Here is a 21026-nt window from a genome sequence, read left to right as displayed (position 1 = left end):
CTATTATAAGTCCAAAATACGTTCACTACTTACATCTAGAAGTAATATTGTTTAAATCTTGTGTTGTTTCTTAATAATTTATTTACCTTAATACTAACATATATATAATTGAACTAGAATTCCCTCACCAAACACAAGAGCATTGTCTCTTTATGGTGAGGAAAGGCTACTTTAATTTCTATTGTTTTATATCTTGTTTATATCCTGTATACTTATCTATGTAAAAAAAAAAATTTTTCAATATTAAATAAAAAAATTAAAAAAATAAATAAATAAAAATATTCATAATGAATGTCTAAAATATCTATACGATACACAATATACATGGCAAACGGGGTGATTTTTAAGCAAAACTTTCTTTCAAATCCACAACACCTGACATCGTCTCACGCGCCAACAGAATGCATGGATTTGTTCTTCGTAATGCGATATCATTTACTATTGGAATTGCAATACGGAGAACATACATACAACGAGTTTTCAATGTCACTTACTCACAGTTCAGTGTTTTCATGTTTTGACGAATGTCACAAAGTAGTGAAAGGACCCAATGACCTTTTGTACTTACATGTATCTCAAATTTGTAATGTGCTCATCAATTTACAGGTGCTGCTCATCGTTTTATGGAGAACACAAATAAAGTGAAAAAAATAACAATAAATTTGTGAATTAACTATGTATTTATATACGATTCACATCTCTACTGAGTGAAAAATTAATTTACTTGGCGAAACCAGGTAGAAAAGTTAGTAATCAGGTACTTAAATAAATAGTTTTTTTGTGATTAAAATTAAATTAAAATACAGTGGATATAATGCTCCTTATGACATACTTTATAAAGCTTAATATTTATATACATTTTTTTTAATTACTGAAACAATGTGAATAATGTTCAAACAATATGCATAAAAAAATTGGTACATTCTATCCAAATGCTTTTACGCAAGATAAATTGTAACATGGTTGGCAAGAAATACGTGATTTATAAAAACATCTGTGAAAGGGTAGCACAATCGGTATGGCGTATTGTCGGCAAGTCGAAGGCTTTGAGTTCGATTCTCGGACACACCCTAATCCTTTTTGAATTTTGATTAATTCTTATTATTGAATTTTATATTTTATTGATACATTAGATAAATAAATATTATTTGGTAATGTGAACCTCACTGGGTGCTTACCCGTGCTGAGGCCCCTAATAGAAACTTTAAGATTGTTTCGAAATGAAATACTTTAAAACTTGCTGTATGAATATAATTTATTTATCTCATCACGCTTTCATTTTGTGATAAATTTGAACGCGAAGTTGTGTTATTCAATCCTTTGTTGTTTTTTTGTGTGTAAATATATGGAAATTCTAAAGTTGGACAAAGGAAATTTTTGAAAGCTTTCTCCCAATTCCGTTGTTTCTTCCCGGGAGGTTGAAGCATATTGTTCCACAGAGCGTTAGCAGCTGAAACAAAAATTGTTCTTAATTAATATTTAATATTTAATGATTGAGCATATCAAAGTCATGACTTAACTCGACCGCACGGTATTTCATCTGTCTGTACATTTGTTTGTGTGTTGGTTTTCCCTGTTCAAGGTGGTGGTCATGTTAGATACTACATGTTTATCCCGCCAGAGTTCATGTGAACTTGGATGTCAGATACGAGCTGTTAAATCGGAATAATCAATACTATGGTACATCTACAAGGAGAAAACTTCCAGATAAAAAATATTAATAATTTATTAAAACTCTCTACAAATTATTCGTATTCTTGCTAAAAACGCAATTGTAGGCCATTCATGAATTAATTGATAGGTATCCTATAAAATTTTAAGTAAAAAACCATTTTTTTGTCACGATGTCCAAACACGTGTTCATAAAAGTTTTCACGTTTTTCCACTTCGTCCTGATAAATTGTTAAGACCATCGCGGGCGGATGAACACGTGTTTCGGTATTATTACGAATTTACCTACAATTTATCGGGAAGCCTGAAGAAAGTTTGAAAACAGAATTGTCATTGAGATTGCGACGTGACTTTGGAAAAATTGTGTAATCCCTTATTTTAAATAAAAATATTACTGAACATAATATAAAAGGTTTATAATTAATTAGGTAGGTATCTAAGTGGCTACTTACAAATCTAATGATTTCAGACTAAATTTTGTTTTTATTAGAAACATTCGTTGTTGGATATGAGGTCTACTGTTCACAGAACTGCTAGTTAAATTATTTTTTAACAAATAATTAAACACATGGCAGAATGTATGTTTTCTGTGTAAATTTAAATCTGTACATCGATGAATTTAAAAAGAATGAACAATGGAGCCCAAAGACTTTTAATTTATTTTCAGAATACAAATGGCGTGACATAATGTAATAATACTCAATTGTTTTTACTAATATATTATTTTTAGAATAAAGATGTTAAATTTATATCCTGCTGCAATATTACTGCAATGTAAAAATTAACACAATAACGTTTGTGGCAAAAAGTTTCGTTGGATTCAACGCCTGATTTTACTACCTACTCATTTCCCGAGCTTAAATGTTACTCATATTGCAGTCATTAGGCGTCACTGTATAAATGTTCACACAAGATACATTCTTAAAATTGATGAGTTACGAATGTTCCTGATTTAATTTAGTTTTGTTTTTTTATTTGAATCATTATATCAGTATTTTGTGTGGTGGTCATCAAATTGATTTATTTCTATAAATATCTTCGGAGAGTAACATGAACTTTCTAAACCTTCTAACCTTCCCTGAAGACATGAATGCCGCTCATAACAAAGCCACTGGGGTTATATTTAATCTGGTGCCCATTCGAATATCAGTAACTTATGTCAAAAGGATTTTAGCAAGAAAATTCCCGTAAAGGTAGCGTTAGAAAACATATATTTTTTTCTTCCTTGTAAGGAAATCAGTAATAAAAGGTGTGCCTTACTCCATGAATACGCCTTTTGACTGAAATGAAAGCAGTCCTCTGATAAGAAGGAGAAATCCGTTTGTCCGTCGGGTCCATCGGGGAATACGATATCGAGATCAAATGGCTGGACAACTACTGCGAAATCATCTTTATCGTTTAGTTCTGGAGCGTTTTCAATCTGTAAATAAGTAAACGACCACTCAAATTAATCTCAATTCAAACACATTTTTCTAATAAAAATAAATTTAATAAAAGAAGATGTATTTATGCATAATCAGGATTCCGAAAATTCGTAAACAAAATATGAAATTTCCAAAAAACTGACAAATATAATCAGGTTTCCGAAAACGCTTTGACCTAATATGAAATTTTCGGAAAAACGATGTAATTAGGTTTTCAGAAACCTATATATGAAATTTACGAATACTGGATCACAGTGAATATATTTTTGGTCATTGCTTATAACTGTGAAGCTAAAATAATTCAATTTACGGGAACCCTTTTAGGAAAGTATTATACTTCCTTTTTACTCAAATTAATCTGATTATTTTTGCGGCGCCAATACAGTTTTTCAGCTGGATCAATAACTTTTCAAGAAACCTTTTGAACGAAATAAAGTACATTTGGAAAATTGAGACCTGGTTATATTTGTCGTGCACATTAAATTTTCAGCTAAAATAATCAGGTAACCGGAAACCCCTGATCAGTGGCGGCTCGTGACTTTTGGTAGTACTAGAGAGCTTATATTATTAAAAATGGCATTTCTGATGTTGATATAGCTGAAAACGATTTTTTATTTTTTTTTCAAAAACGATTTTTTGTATGAAGATTTTCAGGAAATTTCAGTATGGCCGTGCGCCGCACGGAATTCCTGAAAATCTTCATACAAAAAATCAATTTAAAAAAAAAAAAATATATTGTTTTCAGCTACAACAACATCAATTAAGCCATTTTTTGTAATATTAGCACTCTAGTAACCCAAAAGTCACGAGTCGCCACTGCCCCTGATCAATATATAGAATTTTTGAAAGATATTTTTAAGGTCTTTATTTCTAACAGTAAATAACATAATATATTATGTAAATGGTTTCAGAAAAAAAGTGCCTTACGTCTATGTCTATCTGTTGCCATCGTTTGATAATGTTCGTCGTCTCCCTATACTTATGCTTCATTGGTTCCCCGAAGAGGCACGGGCATTCCACCAGGTGGGTAAGGTGACACCTGGAAGGCTTTCCTTTGAATCTCTTCAATACTTCTACATCTGAAACATTATAAAAATACTGATTTAAATGACTTGAAAATAATATATAGGGTAACACTTATTGTCAAAAATGAGATCAAAACTATTTTTTTGCAAGCGTTCAGCCAATAATTGTAGGAATCTTAGGTCATTGAAAATAATTAATAACTTAAAATTGTTGATTTCAATAATAACGACAACCGTATTCATTTATAGGATGTTAGGCAGAAAGAAGATGGAGATGAGGAAGGTCTGTTTACTACGAAATAGACAAAGCCATTTCAAGCAACTTTAGATTCTCCCTGATCCCTCGCCATTGCAGAGTGAAATGAAGTGCGAACATCCAATACACTCAATCTAGCTATCTGCACTCTCACGAAAGGTCATTTAAGTTAGTCCTGTTAAAAAGGTGATAGCAGGCCATTTACTAATAAACCATCAGAATATATCGGAACACGTATTCATGCAGATTCGTTTTTCCTGTTATTATCGTCATAACACATTCGTGTTTTACTGAGAGTTTATTAGGAAATCTGGTACTTCATTCGTTAAAGGCCTGCAGTCCCGTTTTTAACAGGAATACGAATAATTTGAAGAGGTTTTTTAGTAAGTTAATTATAACTAACAATAACTAGTTCCAAGAAAAATATTTTCACAGAGGCGAAACATATCATTGTTATATCGGAACTTGACTGTCTTGCCGGTACAGGCCATATTATGGAACAAAATATTGATTCAACATATATCTGACTCCGAATATAAGAGAAAAGTGGAACATAAACACAATACTAGGTTCACAAAAAATGAAGGAATGCTTGTACCAAAATATAACAATGAATACGTACAGCGAACCCTGGAATACAACGTGCCCAAAATATTTTACATGTTACCAAGCAATATAAAAAAATGGAGAATTACCTAAGAGATTCAGATATATGCTGAAAACCTGGCTACCAAGCAGAGATACTCTGTATTAGTAATCGATTGTATATAAAAATTATTACTACGCCAGCGTCTGGACGGTTTCGGCCCTCTGATTGGTCGAATTCAAATCTTATGTTTCGGGTAAATTCCGCAAGGCCTCCATAGCAAAATATCACGCACTCTAGGGTTCCTTGAAAATGTCAATCCCTCCTTTACCGGCCGCTGGAGTAGTTTCCCTACTGGCGGCATAATGGCGAATAATTTCATTTGAAATAATCCATAACAAATACGTATAATTTGAACATAATTGGTTCATTTGTATTCAATTTTTCTAAGACTCTCCTCATTTGTAGTATGATTTTATTGATTTATAAATTCGTTGACACTATTAACAATATAAAATAGTTAATATATACCCGGTGCTGGAACTAAGTTCACGAACGTCCTCGGCAGGTTGTTTTTTAGTATAAGTAGTGCTTCCATCAGTTCTTTTCGATGCTTAGAAGGAATTTTCTGCGGTGATTTTTGATAGCAAACATCCAAGCAGAAATCATTAGGTCCAACCATCAGTGTTACCAGCTGAAACAATTAAATTTTATAATTATTTAAATAGCCGATTCAAAGCCTAGCTCGAGTCATATTATTATTATATACAGTGTAGCAGGACGTACCCGTCAGGCTTCTATTAGCGTTTTTTAAACTTATTTGTATAAATGAAAGTACCTATGTACATGCAATTTTGAAGTCCGGAGACATCTTTTTCTGGTTAAAACTAAAAATGTATTTCACGCTTTACAGCATGAACAGGTGATGAGACACTAACCCACGTACGCAACGCAGAGATCTTAAGAACTTACAATCCTTTTATAGTGATTTGTTTTTGAGCTACCTCCTTCTTTAGCCAACGTTTCGCACAGTATTGCAGTGTCCATCATCAGAATAGATGCTTTAGAAACAAACTTGCACATACACACACAACGCAATCATATGCTCCTCGTGCAATGCACTGTCCAGATCGGCGTGAGACATGTGAAAGAAAAGTGGCGGAGTTGATTTGGCGTTTAAGGTTATTTTTGTTTCGACGTTTGGCGTTTATTGACATTAATTGCTCGTTTTATTGTTAAAAACAACTAAAAAAATAACTAGATTTAGTAAGACGTTACGGAGTGATCTGTAACGTAAAATCTCTTACGTTTTAAATTTGCGTTGCGTGCATGGGACTAGTGTGCAAGTCGGCCTGGATATTAGCATTGCATACGTTGCGTACGTGAGCCCAGTGTGTCTTTAACTTAACGCTTAACAAATGATTTTGTTAAAAAAAAGCGGGTGAAGAATCAGCGGTTAACGAAGACCTTTCCAGTATAAAAAATTTAAATGGTTCTGATCGACGATTTGATACCAATGATCAAAAAATCTGACGTAGACTCAAACAACCGAATATAAAGCACCAGTTCAGCGTTATAGATAGTTTTAAAAATAAAGTCGACATGAAAATTGCGCACCATTATATGTCTGGAATTTGTGTACTACCGCATCACAACCAAGAGTTTGCAACGTTTTATCCGTCGTGAGTATTGGAACACGTACAAAAGCGAATAGTAACGAATAAAACGATAAAACTAGACAAAGTTCACTACTTTAAATTATCCAATTTTTAAGTGACTGAAAAACTTCTAGGTCGTCATATGCTCACCTTCCAATCCTTTTTGAGATTGACTCTTGGATCTTTGGTCATTCTAGTCACCAGCACCTTGGCCATATAGGGGATATCTCTGGACATGGCGCCCAGCTCGGCCACGTTAAACTGGCTGGCTCTGTGATAACCATAGGCGTCGCTCAATGAGAACCCGATCAGGTCGGGGTTGTACACCTTCAGGATGTTGGGCAGGGTCAGGTACTCTCTCCAGGTTCCTTGACCTCCTGAAAAATACACGATAAAAATAAGATACCTTCTTACATGGCGGTCCTTGTTGGGAAAGAGGAGGAGAGGTTACTTAAGGATTAGATTGGGTGAGATCTGGAGAAAACTGCATGATTAGATGGAACAAAACTGTTCAAAAAATTAAATTATTGTGTGACGGATTAATTATCATCCATTTACAATAAAATATTTCTTAGTGAAACATTCTTAACATTTGGGACGATACGTAACTAGGAATATTGGGTTATTTAAAGAATAATTAAATATATCTACTATTTTGGAAACTTCGTTCAATAGGAACATTCCTCTTATCATGCTGTGCTGTGCTAGAAAATCTTTTCTTCTGTGTGGTATCTTGGACAAGTCATGGTAACGACTACGGCTGAGATTTCAGGAACGTGTACGCCATAGCATTTCAAGATGAAGGGGATATAAATAGTATTGTGCACTATATTAAAAATCTGGTTTCTAGGCTAAAACTATTCGTTGTCTCAAGTAAGGCCATATGGTGCATGAACCTCGGATAAGTTCCATGCGTCCGGATATAGATATATATATTTTTTTAGATTTGTTCCGGCATATTTATGTATTTGGTTATGTGCAGAGTCCATACAAAATTGGCATACTCTAGCTTGATTCTTATAATTCTATCGAATTTGTACGTGCAACGTCCAAAGCTGGACGCTAGGTGGCTCATGAAGAAGAAGAGGAATGTGCAATGGAAAGATTGTTTGGAAGGAATCTCCTTTGTGAAAAAATACGACTGTGAAATGACTATTTTTTGGTAAGAATGTCAAACACAGGCTAAGTAATTTAGAGTCAATGACCAAATTATCATAGTGGACTATCGCCGTAATTTTAAAGAATGTTTACTCAGTGTTGAAACTGTTGAGTCGGCACGTTTACTAATATATCCATTAATAGTATGATTCAGCTATGATTCATCATCAGGATAATCAAATTGTTGTGAGTTGTACTGAATATCCGAGTTTCAATATATGGTAATCTTTTCCATAAGACTACACTGGGTTCATGCACACTTCGATTCCGTTTGCTCCTCGATTACTTGTGATTTGATTAAAATCGTAATAATAAATAAATTAACACGCTTACTTTAATGGCGCGTACATACTTGCGAGTCGAATTATTCGTCGTTCACTGTCTTAGCAAAAATGCAAGAATGTGACCTTACTAGGGTACCCACTACTAAGTAGGTAAGTTAAAATATTACAAGAGGAAAATTATATAGGAGAATCTGGAAGAAATATATAACATTGCGTTAATCTTTGTACGGTTGGAACATTATACCTATATTCTTCCTTCCCGTGTCCATAATCCTTAATACTTCTTACACTTATATGAAATTTTGAATATGTAATTAAACATAATAATTTTATTATTTGGAAGTTGGTGCATGGGTAAGTAATGTGAAATATTCCTGAGTAATGCTTAATATTATTCAAGTTCAATGAACTTTATAATTTTAAAAAGTGGAACTGGTTATTGGAATTGGGTACTTATCATATCGGACTACTTATTTATTTATGTTTATTATAGAGCGGAGACGGTTTACAAATAGTTACGGTGAGCACTTGGGCCATAGGCCCATTGTGTCTTGTGTCATTGTGTCTTGTGTCATTGTGTCTTGTGCCATTGTGTCTTGTGTCATTGTGCCTTGTGTCTTGTGTCATTGTGTCTTGTGTAATTGTGCCTTGTGTAAATGTGTCTTGTGTCATTGGGTCTTGTGGCATTGTGTCTTGTGTAATTGTGCCTTGTGTAATTGTGTCTTGTGTCATTGTGTCATTGTGTCAATCTCCATTTCACCCCACTCTTTTAACAGTCACCCGGTCCCTTTTATAATGTTGTCGACAGATACGCTATGTCTTCTGGTTCCAAAACAAATTATTACCAGGTGTCATATTGCCTCTCCAATACCCCTTGGTTCCCTGAAGGCCCCACGATGGAAGAGTCCACTCCCCCTTAGATCACTGAAGGCCCCACAGGGGATGTCGTAATTTGACAAGTTAAATTTCTTCTTTTGTAAGACAATTATGATTGTGACAAATATGTATTTTTATGTAAATAAGTTTTTTTTAATTCCAGGACATGGGGAGGTTGGTGTAACCCCACATGTCCCCTGCATGTATAAATACTAATACTTTGATATGATTTACAAATAAAATAGGTAAAATTAAATTAAAATAAACAATTATGACAGGTGTGGTCTTGGGTTAGCTAGGGCCCGGCGCTCACTCGGGTAAATGAAAAAATTGTTTTTAATAAAAAATAAATGCCATATGCTTGTAGGTAAATACACTTTCAACAAATCATCGCTTATATTGCGCAAACATTGGGATTGGAAATTATTTCTTTATTTTTTTTTTGTGTAAACGAGATAAAAAGTGAAGTGGCAGTTTTCTTACCGATTTCCTAAATAAAAGGTTTGGAGTAAAAATTTAAAAGTTTTTTTCATGTTTGAAATTAAAATATTCCAACTTATAAATATTAAAGTATACTTCGAATACAAAAATCTAAAGGGTAATTTTATCTTCTTTAAAAAGTTATTTGTTTTACGACATCTTCAATAAGAAGAAATATAAGCCTCATTTAAAATACCTTGGAAAAATTCAGAAATTCGAAACATTTCAAGTTTATAGAACAGATATATTTGGCAGTATAAACAACCTACATACCTATATCTCCATGAAATATTTTATGGCTGTTAAATGTCAGTTTCTATAAATAATTTTTTTTATGTATACGTTTGTCAATGAGTTATATAAATTTTTCACCAAGTTTTCATCAAGTCATTTTACTTATTCAAGTCAAAATAGTACCAAAATTATTGTTCAGTATTCATGGCTAATTAATTTTAATCGCAATAAAATTTTGTAAATAATTTATATCTGACTTACCAATAGACCACGAAATCCCTCTATTCTCCGCTACAACGTGAAGAATGTTTGAAGCAGCAGCACCATTTCCCGCTGTCAAGGAATCTCCCATTGCCGCTATGATATCAAAGTCTCCCGGCCTCAGGCGGTGAACTGACGTCGGCCTGACTTCAGATCTGGCTCTGGGAAGCTGGCTGATATCAAGCTCGTTGGAGACCTGCTCGAATCGGCTTTTCCGCTTCTTGCTTTTGACGGCTTCATTTTTTCCGATAAAGCCACAAGGGAAGTCGGTTGACTCGGGGATCTTATCTTGAATTTTCTGTTATTTTGGAAAACTTTGAATTAAGAATCTTGGGAACTGATTTCAAAACAAAAAAAAATCTAATTTTTCTCCATGCAGATACACGGAGAAAAATGTGTTTTGCTTTTTTTATCAAGATATTATTAAAAGTGTGACTGCGTGATCGATTCCCAATAAAATGTTAGTCATTCAGAATATATCTGAACACATTTTCACGCAGGTGCCCTTGTCAGAATATATATAATGAACGAGATGTGAAAGTATTATTATTTTAAAGAACGCGTGTTCCGACTAGTTTATAACATATTTGTGCTCTACCAATAGTTTGTTATGAAATTTGTCAAATAATTCGTTATGGGCCTCCAGTCCCATTTTTAATAAATTAACAATATTTCATATCATTTAGTTTTCTCCGTGCACATTTCTCACACGCTCATACATGGTTTTAGCACGCATACGCCTCAGGGATCTATTTTCTACAGCATTCAGTCGACTTCAATCCTTCCTCTGCCAGTTCCATGCCTTTCGACCTTATTGTAATAAACCGTCTTGAGTGTGTCGAAAGTCATCTGTACTTTTTTGCACAGGTTTTATGATATACTGTGAAGTTGTTTTGTGTTATTATCAAAATGGTGTATTTTTATGATTTGTCATTATGTTCTTAATATCGTATTATATAAAGAAGTACAATTGTTTCAAATCACATATTATTGCAATAAATCTCTTAATGGCCGTGAACAAAGGTTACGACTCTCAACACTGACAATAAAAGTGTGAAATGAATACAGTTTTCTTCTTCTAATTTAAAAAAACTTGTCCTTGATAAAATTTATGTTTTTTTTCTAAAATGATTCTTTATATTTTAATCTAGTACAGGGTTTTTCAATAAGAGGTGGTATTTTGATAACCAAAGAGCTATCGAGAGAAGAATAATATTTTTTATGGCCGGAATTGGATGGTATTGATCTGGACAGCGTTTACTTTCAACAAGATGGCGCTACGTGCCACACAAGCAACTAAACCATTGATCTTTTACGGGAAAGTTTCCGGACCGCGTTATCTCTCGAAGAGGTGATCACAATTGGCCACCGAGATCTTGTGATTTAACACCTTGCGACTTCTTCCTTTGGGGCCACGTGAAAGAGAAGGTCTACGCCAACAGCCCAGCTTCGATTCAAGACCTCAAAGATGGAATTTGTGAGGCTATCGAGGACATAAGGCAGCCACTTTGCGATTTGGTTATGGAAAATTTCATGAAAAGGAAATAGTCCTGTAGGCGTGGGCGTGGTGATCATTTGACTGATGTTATTTTTCACTATTAACGGCATACTTTCCTCTTTATAATGAAATAAACATTAGATCATTCGTATTCAAAAATGGAATTTTTCTTTGAATATCAAAATAACAACTCTAATTGGAAAACCATGTAGTTACCCATGAAAATTGTGAATTATAACTTAATTTGCAAAGATAAAAACTCCGAAATTTTGTTTTTTTAAGTAAAAATAGTCCACATTTCAAATACAGTATAAAAATAATCGGACCCTTGTCTTTCCGTGACAGTGCTCATTTCCTTTTCTGATTTTTCTGTTTCAGATTTTCGTTTAGAAATCACTAATATTGTCTTCAATATTTAAATATTTGAATATATTATAGATTTGGTACTTTAGCGCTTGTCTGGATCTGAAAGGACATATTATAGATTATGTACTTTAGCGCTTGTCTGGATCTGAAAGAATATATTATAGATTATGTACTTTAGCGCTTGTCTGGATCTGAAAGAATATATTATAGATTATGTACTTTAGCGCTTGTCTGGATCTGAAAGGACATATTATAAATTTGGTACTTTATCGTTTGTCTGGATTTGAAAGAATATATTATAGATTTTGTACTTTATCGCTTGTCTGAATCTGAAAGGATATATTACAGATTTGGTACTTTATGGCTTGTCTGAATCTGAAAAGATGCTTTTCGGAATTTGATAATTTTCAACACTTCTCAATTCACAGAATTCATCAGTCACAATTTTGAAAATGTCACCCACAATTTTGACAAAGTACACGGAGATAAAAGTTACGGCTGATGTATTGAAATCATGTTAAAAACGACATGGCAATTCATTTCCTGGTAAAATAATGGTTTATTCAGAGTATACCGGAAACTGCGTTCATGCAGGTGTTCTATTGCTTATAAATATAATGACGAAATACGACAATATTAGTACATGTGTTCCACCGTCCTCATAACACATTCGCGTTTTAATGATACTTTGTTAGGAAATCTGGCAATTCATTCGTTAAAGGCCTGTAGTCCCGTTTTTAACAAGAAAAACAGAAAGATATATAATTAATTAGCAATTCATTCGTCCGTCACTCCTGGACACACTGAACCCTAGATTCCTACCCACCCGTCATATATTTTTCCTTCCCACAACTTCATATCCTTCCTTTCCTTAAAAAGACTTTCTACAAAGCATCCCCAAAGGTAACATAGGCCCTGAGAGAAATTATTGTCTTCAGGGCTCCTGCGTGGGGTTAGTGTAAAGAAAACAAGATTCAAACATCAGGACAGATGTAGCACCTATATCAGGGTTCATAATCATTGTAGGTACATCTGCCCTGATCATTTAGACTTCGAGGCTGTTGTCTAGAGAATCTTAAATTATACCTTTATCGTTTCGCATTTTATTGAATTCAATTATTGGCGCATTAATACTTACTTACATTATTTCGCACGGCTTCCTGTAGAAGTCTCGGTTCGCCCGTGCTCCTGCCGACGATTGTGGAGGTCAAGTCTCTCAAAAAGTGAAAGAAAGGATTTTGTTGGATCAGTTGACCATCGCAGCCTCCTGATATAAACAGGGTGACCGTCAGAAGCCATTGAACCCTGTACATTTCAACCTGCAATAAATAAAAAAACATGCATAAATAATTAAGCATATATATTATTAATGGGGCGATTTCCGTAATAATAATTACATAATTACCCACGAAATGAGTACAATTCTGCTATGATCCTATTCCTTTAGTTACCCTATAATAAAATATCTTATAAGCAATAATTGTTAACCTGAAACAAATATAAATAATTGAAAAATGCAGCCGACGGGAATTGAAACACCTTCTCTTTGCCGGTCAGGTGCACGGAACCACTGTGCTAAGTTGGCTTATTTTTAACCGCCAAATAATTAAATAAATACTCGTATTTCATTCAACAATTATTCCTTTTTGATTTTTTCACCTAACAACAACCAACTTTATGTTTGTAGGATAGATATTGTTAAATACTAATTGGCTTACCAGGCTGGTGTCGTCGAGATATATTATATTTTCATTTAATGGTGATATATTTTGAATTGTAAAATATTGTAATTTTTTTAGAGATGAACTTATGTTTACAAGACACAAAATAATAACAAATTATTATAAGCAATAATTATCAGCCTGAAACACAAATAATAATTGAAAAAATGCTTTGCATAAAATCCTTGTCTTGTTACCGTAAGTTTAACTTTAATAAAAAATTCATTCCTGTTTCAAACTAAAGGTCAAATTTTGTTCGTATTTCGATAGTGGTTATATTTTTAACATGTAGACTATGCTTAAAATCGAATGTCATGTGCAAATATCATTATTCGTAATATTTATTTAACATTATCAGAATTTATTAATCGTAAAGTATTATCTTTTAATACGGCATTTTACGCAAAAGTTTTATTTACTTTGAACATGGGACCTATCGGTACACGGAGAAAACTAACTGATGTAAAATAATGTTAATTTTTTAAAAATCTGATCGAAATTTTCGTACTCCTGTTAAAAACGGTTCTGTAGTCGTTTAACGAATGAATTAACAGATTTCCCAAGAAAATTTGACGGCGGAACACGTGTTCATAAAAATACTGATATTGTAGCATTTCGTCATTATATTTATCAGGAAAATAACACCTTCATAAACACGTGTTTCGATATGTACTGAATAGACTCATATTTTTAATAAATTATTTCAATAAATCATCCATACTATTTTTTCTCCGTAATTCCCAAATTTCATAATTTTTCAAAGAATAAACAAAACTACCAGTAGATAATTAACTAAAAGTGGTCAATTATTATAAAACGGAGATTGCGCACAAGGCCAGCGTAATTATTTTTCCCAAAAAGTGTGTTTTTTATCTCTCAAAGTAGATTTGTGCCTGGGAATTGTAACACAATTTTAATAATCTGTGACACAGTGACCAAAAGATTATAGTTTTCAAGGAATCATTCACAATAGGAACTAAAGAATTACGAAGGCGTGCACATTCAAGGAAAAAGTGTATATTTTTTATGTGAACTCGCGCTCATCAACTTTTAAAATGGTCACGAAATGCACTGCCTGTGAAATCAACATTGAGGTTCCTTCGGACTTTATATCGTGTTCGATTTGTGATAATGGCTACCACATAATGTGTGCTGGTATAGGAGAAAATTTTCGCAGAGGCAAAAGTCAACAAAATATACAAAATCGGAGATGCAAAAAATGCTCTAAACCCCAAAAAGTGAATGAAATGAAAAGTGTTGGAAATACTTTGAGTGAATGCAATCAAGAACTGCCACCTATTCAATTACAATCAAAACAATATTCCAACTCACAGAAATCTACCACCGCCCAATCAGTCACCAATGTAAACTCATCTAAATCAAACATAGATGGTGCTAGTCAACTATTAACAGTGGAATTACTTATAAATGAACTGGATACGTTTAAGTCTGCAATGATCTCTCTTGTAGACAAGAAACTCGACAAGTATAGGAATTTGTGTAAGAATTTAATTAAATCAGCGAAAGAAACTTTTTATAAAAAACTCATTTACAAAAACAACTGTTCTCCAAAACTGTTTTGGAAATCGTTTCGTCAAATAACCAAACCTAAAATTAACAAATCTTCAGAAATTAAATCTCTATACATCAACAACTCAAACTCTCAAGTCCCAAAAACATGGCAAATTATGCCAATAATTATTTCACATCTGTGGGAGATACACTTGCGAAACAAAATCTCGATAAATGTATTTCAACAGAAACCGATCTAGCCAATTTATCTATCCCTAATCTCAGTCACAAAATAGAATTAATCCAAACATCACCAAATGAAGTCATGAAGATAATTGACGACCTTAAATCTTCAAAAGCGTGTGGTCCAGATAAGATTTCATCAAATCTGCTAAAAATCATTAAATCATACATAGCCATACCCATCGCATTCATTTCTAATCTAAGCTTTAAAGCGGGTAAATTCCCTAATCATTTAAAACACTCAATAGTTATATTACTTCACAAAAATAGGGACAAATCACAAATACTAAATTACCGACCTGTTTCCTTGCTAAATTCTGTATCTAAAATTATTGAAAAAATTGTGAATAACCGTATCAGTCATTATCTTGAAAATAACAACATCCTTTCTAGCAGATAATATGGCTTTCGCAATGGTTTCAGCACTGAAAATGCCATTGCCAATTTGACAAAAATCATCTCTAATAATCTAGACAAAGGTATTAAATGCATTGCACTCTTCTTGGATCTACCCAAAGCATTTGACACTATTTCACACAAAATTCTGCTGAGTAAACTACAGAAAATCGGTATCCAGGTGCAACTTTTAAAATGGTTGGTCAGCTACCTAGAAAATAGGAGCCAAAGAGTGGAAATTAACGGTACTCTAAGCGATCCAGCAAATATAAAATTCGGTGAACCTCAAGGAAGTACTCTAGGACCACTTTTGTTTAGTGTTTATATAAATGAGTTATATAATAGTTCCTTTGCAGACCATATTATTACTTTTGCAGATGATACAGTATTATTATTTGAAGGAAAAACCTGGGAAAAAACTCACAGTAAAGCAGAAATTGGCATTAACAAAGTTAAAAAGTGGCTAGACAGCAATCTCCTCACCTAAACTCGGATAAAACTAAATTCATCTGCTTCAGTGCAACTCAAGCGGGTCAACCTAAAGAGATGCATAACATTTTTGTACACCATTGCAATGCCATAAATGTATGTAAATGTAGTACCTTAGAATGTGTGGACAGTACTAAATATCTAGGAATTATCATAGACACATTTCTGAGGTGGGATAAACATATAGACTTAACTTCCTCAAAAGTCAGGAAACTTACACATCTTTCCAGGGCTATTAGAAATATTCTCTGCATTAAAGACATGAAAAGAATTTACTTTGCCATGTGTAATTCCTTATTAGAATATGCTTCATTAGGTTGGGGCGGTTGTACTAAAACTTGATCCCTTAGCAAAAGCTCAGAAATCACTTCTTAAAGTTATACTTAAAAAACCGTTCAGATACCCCAGTGATTCATTGTTCGAAGAGTTTCGTGTTCTTGATGTAAGGCAATTAATTATACATGAGGAAAATTATATTACATACCCAAAGAACGCGACACCAATACACTTCCACCAAGACCCTCCACACAGCATCCCCAAAGATGACATAGGCCCTGAGGGAAATTATTTCCTTCAGGGCCTCCTGTGTGGAGTTAATATAAAAAAATTAAAAAAACTTCCGTACTCCATTATCACGATACTAGAAATGTAAAGAGGAACCCAGTTGTTCCTCCCACCACTTCTTCATCCTTAGTTCAAAGACAATTCTCGTACTTAGGCCCTAAATTGCTTAATCTTATTCCCGATGCATGGAAATCAAAGAGTGCTTTCATTCTCCGAAATCTGGTAAATAATTGGCTTCTGATCTTGGGGATAGCTGAATGCGAAAATATACTAATTGACAGTCATTAAACTTGCTTTTCTTAAATTTCGTTTTCGAACTACCTGTATTTTATTTTATATATATATATATATGTATTACAGTAAATTTATGTGTTTACCATTGTAAATTCAAAATCTGTTTATAACCTTTCTTTACATCTTTTTATTTTATTTTTCTTTGTTTTAGTTTCTCAACTCTCTTTTAAATTTTTATTTTTATATATATTGATTCTCTAGGTCTAGAGCATTAATTCAACAAAATCAAAACAAAATTTCATGGAATGGAGAAAAAGCAGACATGTTTTTTTTTAATATTAATTTATTTTTTAATCTTCTATCTATTTCTACTCTTCCTTTCAATTTCTTTTCTTTTTGATATATTTTTGATTCTCTGGCGCATTAATTTCACCAAATCAAAAGTAAGATTTCACGGAATGGTTGAAAAGCTTACATGCTTCTATTTTTTTAATATTTATATATACATATACTTTTCTTTTTGCATATTTTTTAATTCATTATTTGTATTTTTTTTTGCTTATTTTTATTCTCTATTTTCTCTTAATCTCCTTTCTTTCTTTTATCTATTTTTGATTCTCTAGATTATTAATTTCATCTAAATAAAAAGTAAAATTTCAATTTGATAAACTCACATGTCAATAATTTTTTTACTATATTGCTATTTTTGAATTATCATATTTGAATAATCTTTTAGTCTATTCTCTACGTTTATATTATTTAAAATATATAGTTAGCAACTTCTTATATCAAACAAGAAAACTTTTCAAATTATTTATAAAGTGCAATAATTAAGTAAAAATCAATACACTAGACAAAACAAGAATTGCATATAATAACTCTGCCTATTTCTGACTGTCCTTAAACAGGTTAATCTCCTAGTTGGACAGCCAAAGATCACTGTAATATGTCATGTTTTTTAAGAATTAATAAATAAATTTGTCAGACAACCATGACAGTTATGACACAACAAGATAATTATTAATAGAATTTTTCAATTAATAATCCATTTCGATATTAGTAGGTATGCATTATTTGTCACAAAAAAACTTCCAGAATGAATGTATTCCGAAATCACAGTGCTTAAAATAACATAAATCGCAAGCAATTCGCAAGCAAAAAAAAAAGAAAAAAAATTATGCAATGTACACGTACAGTACATATCTCCAAGATACAAGGAGATATTATATACTTTTTTTGAATTTCAACTAAACATGTTTATATTGTTCAAAGAATATATAACATCTTCGATGTTTGGAGTTCACCTATTGCGGAAGACATTTTACAGCAATTTAAGCAAATTCCAATTTTCCATTTTTTTTTAATGACTTAGTGAGTAAAATCTCAAATTGTAATATTTAATTATTGAATAAGTTGGCATTAGCGATTCCTAAAAGAAAATCTGATACAGAAAAATCAGAAAAAGATAGATCACATCTAGGACTAAAAGATAGTTATTTAGGTAGTTCTTATTCAAAGTATGATACAGTTAAATACGACCGAAGGAAATAGGGTCCCATTAGCTCAGTTGGTAGAGCGGTGCCTCGGCAAGGCAAGGGTTGAAAAGGTTGGCAAAGGTTTTTATATTGTCTTCAATAATCAAATAATTCTTTCACAGTTTTTTTCGCCACTTTTCTGATTGGAACTAGAGTTTTTTACAATTTGTACTCAAAACTAAACAATAATTATTAATAACTTAAAGAAATATTTTTTACAAACACATTTTCTGGTTGTACAAAGTGATAGACATATTGAAATTAAAATTCTGATTGAATGATAAAAAAAACAATTTCCTTGTTTTCTGAACACGCTCACTTTACACCCGACCCACGATTTATGCCCTAATGTGAATGCAAAGTGATTCGGAAAAACGTGAATGTAATTCGAAAATATTCAGATTAGCATAGAATGCACGTTGATTAGATGAACAGCAAATATGTAAAGCCGGTATCAAATTTATTGAGCGTGTGTCAGGAAATCGTCACCAAGGTCAGATAACCGGAATATTCGCGTAATTTGAAATCCTCACACAATTATTCTTGTTTGATAACATATTATTATGTTTTTTGTTAAATCAATGCAGATGTAGGTAACGAATATCAATGACTTCGTCCATACTCCGAGAGGCGTGCGACGCATGAGAAAAACAAGTACGAACAAGTATCAAGCAATATTTGAAAACTAATGAAAATTTTCGATTATATTTACGCTCACGAATTTCAATGATTTCGTGTACTTTATTTTGCCCATTTAATGGTAATTTATTTGCTATTGTTTATGTCTCACGTGAGATGTATGTTGTTGTATGGCTTTTCTGGATGAAGTTACGTGGAATCTTTATCGTATGCTGCGATCCGGGTTACCCATCTGAAGCACTGAGCCATCGACCCGGTCTTTAGAACTGCTGTAAACTGCCAATACCGCAGTTCTAAAGACCGGCTAGATGGCTCAGTCCTTCAGATGGGTAACCCGGATCTTGTATGGATGAAGTTACGTGGAATCTTTATCGTATGCTGCGATCCGGGTTACCCATCTGAAGCACTGAGCCATCGAGCCGGTCTTTAGAACTGCTGTAAACTGCCAATACCGCAGTTCTAAAGACCGGCTAGATGGCTCAGTCCTTCAGATGGGTAACCCGGATCTTGTATGGATGAAGTTACGTGGAATCTTTATCGTATGCTGCGATCCGGGTTACCCATCTGAAGCACTGAGCCATCGAGCCGGTCTTTAGAACTGCTGTAAACTGCCAATACCGCAGTTCTAAAGACCGGCTAGATGGCTCAGTCCTTCAGATGGGTAACCCGGATCTTGTCTGGATGAAGTTACGTGGAATCTTTATCGTATGCTGCAATCCGGGTTACCCATCTGAAGCACTGAGTCATCGAGCCGGTCTTTAGAACTGCTGTAAACTGCCAATACCCCAGTTCTAAAGACCGGCTAGATGGCTCAGTCCTTCAGATGGGTAACCCGGATCTTGTCTGGATGAAGTTACGTGGAATCTTTATCGTATGCTGCGATCCGGGTTACCCGAATCACTGAGCCATCGAGCCGGTCTTTAGAACTGCTGTAAACTGCCAATACCGCAGTTCTAAAGATCGGCTAGATGGCTCAGTCCTTCATATGGGTAATCCGGATCTTGTCTGGATGAAGTTACGTGGAATCTTTATCGTATGCTGCGATCCGGGTTACCCATCTGAAGCACTGAGCCATCGAGCCGGTCTTTAGAACTGCTGCAAACTGCCAATACCAATCTTCAATAAAACCTACTTCGAATCCAGTCACAATTGATTTTTCCCTTCTGTGTAGATAGAAAATACCACAGATACCTAAGTAATATCAGTTACAGTAGAAACAGAAATTAAAAACGTTTTACTATTTTAAGTTTTTTGTTTACATGTAATATTATTTGATTAATAAAAAATAGTTTATTTGAGTTCTAAAAACAAAAACAAACATTTCAAATTACTATAAACAATAATTATTCGCCTGAAACACCCATACAAAGTAAAAAAATCTCCCGAGAAAGAATAAATTCCGCCGACGGGAATTGAACCCGCAGCTTTCTGACCATATTTAGTTGCTCTAACCATTAAGCTACGTCGGCTTATTCCAAACCAGCCAAATAATTAAATTTGTACTAATATCATTAAATTTGGGAGGCGGGTACCGCTGCCCCAGGAACCTTTTATTGGATTACCAACACCTCTACCATAGGTCATCCCAAGTGGTGTGACGCCACGTTTGGTGATTTACCAAGGGTACCCGGGTTCATCGGGTGAAGTGTACAGGATGCGCCTGCCCACCAGCTGCGTGGGGTACCGAATCGGGAGTGGCTGGTTTGGGCAGACCCTTTGACCCCTCCAGCTGATCTCTCTTGACCCATCACCTTGCGCCGCATTGGGAGGGATCGATCATTCGTCCGTCACTCCTGGACACGCTGAACTCTAGATTCCTACTCACCCCTCATATATGTTATATGTTTCCTTCTCAGAACTTCCTCTTCTTCTTTTACTTAAAAAGACCCTCCACACAGCTCCCCTGAGATGACATA

General features: G+C 33.8%; 1 protein-coding gene across 1 annotated transcript in view; it reads right to left on the bottom strand.

The window, feature by feature from the left end:
* Positions 1 to 766: 766 nt before the first annotated feature.
* Positions 767 to 21026, bottom strand: part of LOC149423049 (phospholipase B1, membrane-associated-like) — a 38651-nt gene continuing 18391 nt past the window's right edge. The window contains exons 3-9 of the mRNA XM_089632830.1: positions 12920 to 13096; positions 9914 to 10211; positions 6771 to 6997; positions 5494 to 5656; positions 4023 to 4174; positions 2932 to 3091; positions 767 to 1450 (exon numbers count right to left, since the gene is read on the bottom strand). Of these exons, the coding sequence (XP_089488956.1) occupies positions 1260 to 1450; positions 2932 to 3091; positions 4023 to 4174; positions 5494 to 5656; positions 6771 to 6997; positions 9914 to 10211; positions 12920 to 13096 (1368 nt within the window). The 3' untranslated portion in view covers positions 767 to 1259. The remainder of the gene's footprint in view (positions 1451 to 2931; positions 3092 to 4022; positions 4175 to 5493; positions 5657 to 6770; positions 6998 to 9913; positions 10212 to 12919; positions 13097 to 21026) is intronic.

Source organism: Hesperophylax consimilis, chromosome 6 (genome assembly GCF_061612785.1).
Source record: "Hesperophylax consimilis isolate HC1 chromosome 6, BYU_Hcon_1.0, whole genome shotgun sequence".
NCBI lineage: Eukaryota > Metazoa > Arthropoda > Insecta > Trichoptera > Limnephilidae > Hesperophylax > Hesperophylax consimilis.
This window is presented reverse-complemented; position numbering and strand designations above follow the sequence as displayed.